The sequence below is a fragment of the Quercus suber genome, unplaced genomic scaffold (assembly GCF_002906115.3).
Source record: "Quercus suber isolate HL8 unplaced genomic scaffold, Cork oak 2.0 scaffold_651, whole genome shotgun sequence".
Classification (NCBI taxonomy): domain Eukaryota; kingdom Viridiplantae; phylum Streptophyta; class Magnoliopsida; order Fagales; family Fagaceae; genus Quercus; species Quercus suber.
In genome coordinates, this window is record NW_027070092.1 from 202651 (window position 1) to 205474 (window position 2824).

The 2824-nt window shown below is 39.4% G+C and overlaps 1 protein-coding gene across 1 annotated transcript; it reads right to left on the reverse strand.

Annotated features, from left to right (window-relative positions):
• Positions 1 to 321: 321 nt before the first annotated feature.
• LOC112036478 (uncharacterized) lies at positions 322 to 1760 on the reverse strand. Its single transcript, XM_065765763.1, has 2 exons — positions 1658 to 1760; positions 322 to 1334 (listed from the first exon to the last, which is right to left on the reverse strand). The coding sequence occupies exons 1-2, from the start codon at positions 1758 to 1760 to the stop codon at positions 322 to 324; spliced, it is 1116 nt and encodes a 371-aa protein (XP_065621835.1).
• Positions 1761 to 2824: the final 1064 nt, after the last annotated feature.

The following is a 2824-nucleotide window of genomic DNA, read 5'->3' on the forward strand; positions in this document are numbered from 1 at the left end:
AGCAACAATGTGAAAACATTTTGAAACAAATGCAATTAAATAAACACAAATACTCAAATCAAGCTAGCATCATAACCAAACAAAGTCACAAAACATAGGAAGAATTAATGCATGGACATGTTGTAATGCTTATGCATGAGTACCCTTCTTCACCCACACGTCACGTGTGTTTGGGGTGATATCCCTATAGGATTGGGTACGAGTGTTAGTGCTTTCAAACCTTCTAGTGAAGCTTTCCAAACAGGTGGTGAATGCACCAATCATTTTCATCACATCCATCATTTCGAAATCACCATCTTGACCTCTTGATTGCTCAACAGCCTAAATCCTTTTGTCATTTCTTGGTCCTCTTGACCTTTGATCACTTGCATTTTTCATTGCTCTTAGCTTATGATAGTTTGGTCTGGTGTGTCCTTGAAGTCCACAATGATGGTAGAAGTGTTGAGTTCTCGGACCTCTTTGTGACTTTGGGAGTGATTTCCCATTACCCTTAGGTTTGACCACTGATTGTTTAGGAGGCTTTGTCATAAACCTTTGGTCAGTTGCATACTTCTTCTTCTTCGGCTTCACTTTCTCAGCATTCGTGGTATCTACCATCGGTTCTTTAGCTTTCACAAAATTCATTTCCTTGGATATATTGGCAGTTGAACTGCTCTCATCTATGTATCCCAATGCACTTTTGTCAGAGAAAGGCTTTTGATGAGCAAGTACTTCATCAAGCTTCTTGGAGGAAACTCGCTCTACCTTAGCATTGGCTTGAACTACCTCTAGTTCAAGAAATTTTATCTTTGAGTAGGCTTCAGTCAGCTTTCCATTCAGCATCTCCATTTCACATTTGATCTCCTTGTATTGTACTAGAAGACTTCTATAATCTTCCTCTGCTCTCTTCATCTTTTTAATGGCTGTGTTAGCCATTTTTACATATTCATCGGTATTCTCAAGGAGGGAATTGTAGGTCTCTTGCAGTCCCACTACTACTTCATCTTCCTCATTTTCAGATTCCTCAACTATCCCAATTGACTCCAATTTAGAGTGCTCACCAAGCTCTTTCACTAGTGCACCCAAATCATTCGAAGAATCTACTGGAGCAATGGTCATGAATGCAGAGAAGTTTCCCTCTTCATCACAGCTTTCATCTGAATCTGAATTAGAGGAGTCAGAATCACTAAGTGTAGTGGCATACACCTTGCCCTTCGCTTTCAAATAATTGGGACACTCTTTCTTGAAATGTCCATGTCCGTTGCATTCAAAGCACTTGACTCCTTGAGATGATTGAGAGTCCTTCCCATCTTTCCTCTTGAAATCCTTCTCCTTTCCGAAATTTGGGAATTTTTCTTCTCAGAAAAATTTCCATTTTTCTTGAACTTCAAGAACTTTTACAAATTCTTCACAAGATATGCCACATCTTTATCGACAACATCCTCATCCAATGAGTCGTGAGCTTCCTCCCTTTCATTAATTGTTTTAAGAGCAAGAGATTTGCTCATCCTTTGTGATGGCAATGACAGCTCATATGTTTGAAGTGAGCCAATTAGTTCTTGAATATTGATATTATCAAGATCCTTACTCTTTTCAATTGCTGTAACTTTTGCACGGAAGCTCTCCGGCAATGATCAAAGGATTTTCCTTACTATCTTTGAGTCCTCCGTTTTCTCACCCAAGTTGAACTTGCCAATGACCATCTCATTCAGCTTGCTATAGGAAGAGTCAAATGACTCGTCCCCACTCATTTTCAGCTCCTCAAACTGAGTGGTCAGCATCTACAACTTAGTGTCTTTCACTTTCTTTGTTCCTTCATACGTGGTCTCCAATATTTGCCATGCCTCCTTAGCAATAAAGATGTGAGATATCCTGTGGAACTCATTTGGAGATACACCATAAAAAATAGCGTTAAGTGCTTTGCTATTTGCATTAGACGCCACGAGGGTTGCCTTATCCCACATGGATTTGGTAGCCTCCAGCCTAGTACATTCAATATCCACCGCATCCCAAACAGTTTCATCCATTGAACACAAAAATACCCTAATCCTGACTTTCCAAAAGGAATAGTTGCTACCATCAAAATATAGTAGCGCATTTAAAGATAGAGACTGGTCTATCTCAATACGGGGTCAAGGATCGCACTAAGGTGTTTAAACTGCAAAGAGTGCACCCGCTCTGATACCAATTGAAAGTTCAAATAGTGTATAAAATACTATGAACATTTAGACCCCCAAGTCACAAATGACCAATTCAAGCTTAATATCAAACAATGTACGTGCAGAAAATGAACATAGGCTTATAACAGAATTGATAAACAATCTAAACCAAATAAAATCACATCCATAGCAGAAATTAAATGGCAAAGATAAAGGGAAGAGAGATGCAAATAGAAAGACGACACAACGATGTGTTATTAAAGAGGAAACTGAAGCCCTCAGCGTAAAACCTCTTCGCTGTCCTCCAAGCGGTCAATAATCCACTAAAGAATGAAGTTGGGATACATGAACAATAGAAGACTCTCCAAGCCTAATCTACCTAGTGTACCTAAGCCTCCAACCTTCTTGCTTCAATGAGGTTGCGCTGAGCCTTTGTCTTTTTTAGCTTACCAGATTCCGCTATGGCCTATAGCATTAACCAATATCCATTGGTTCCTTCCTAACTGCTACCCAAGCACCAAAAAGCCTTCTCACAGATATGGGTATGGTGAGAAAAGGATTTGGGTAATGAACCTCTCAAGGATGTAAAAATGGAGAGGGTAAGAGTTGTGGAATTTGAAGAATCACTATGTAAAGATTGTGGATGAGTCAATATTATTTTTCTCTAGGGTTTCTCTCTCAAAATT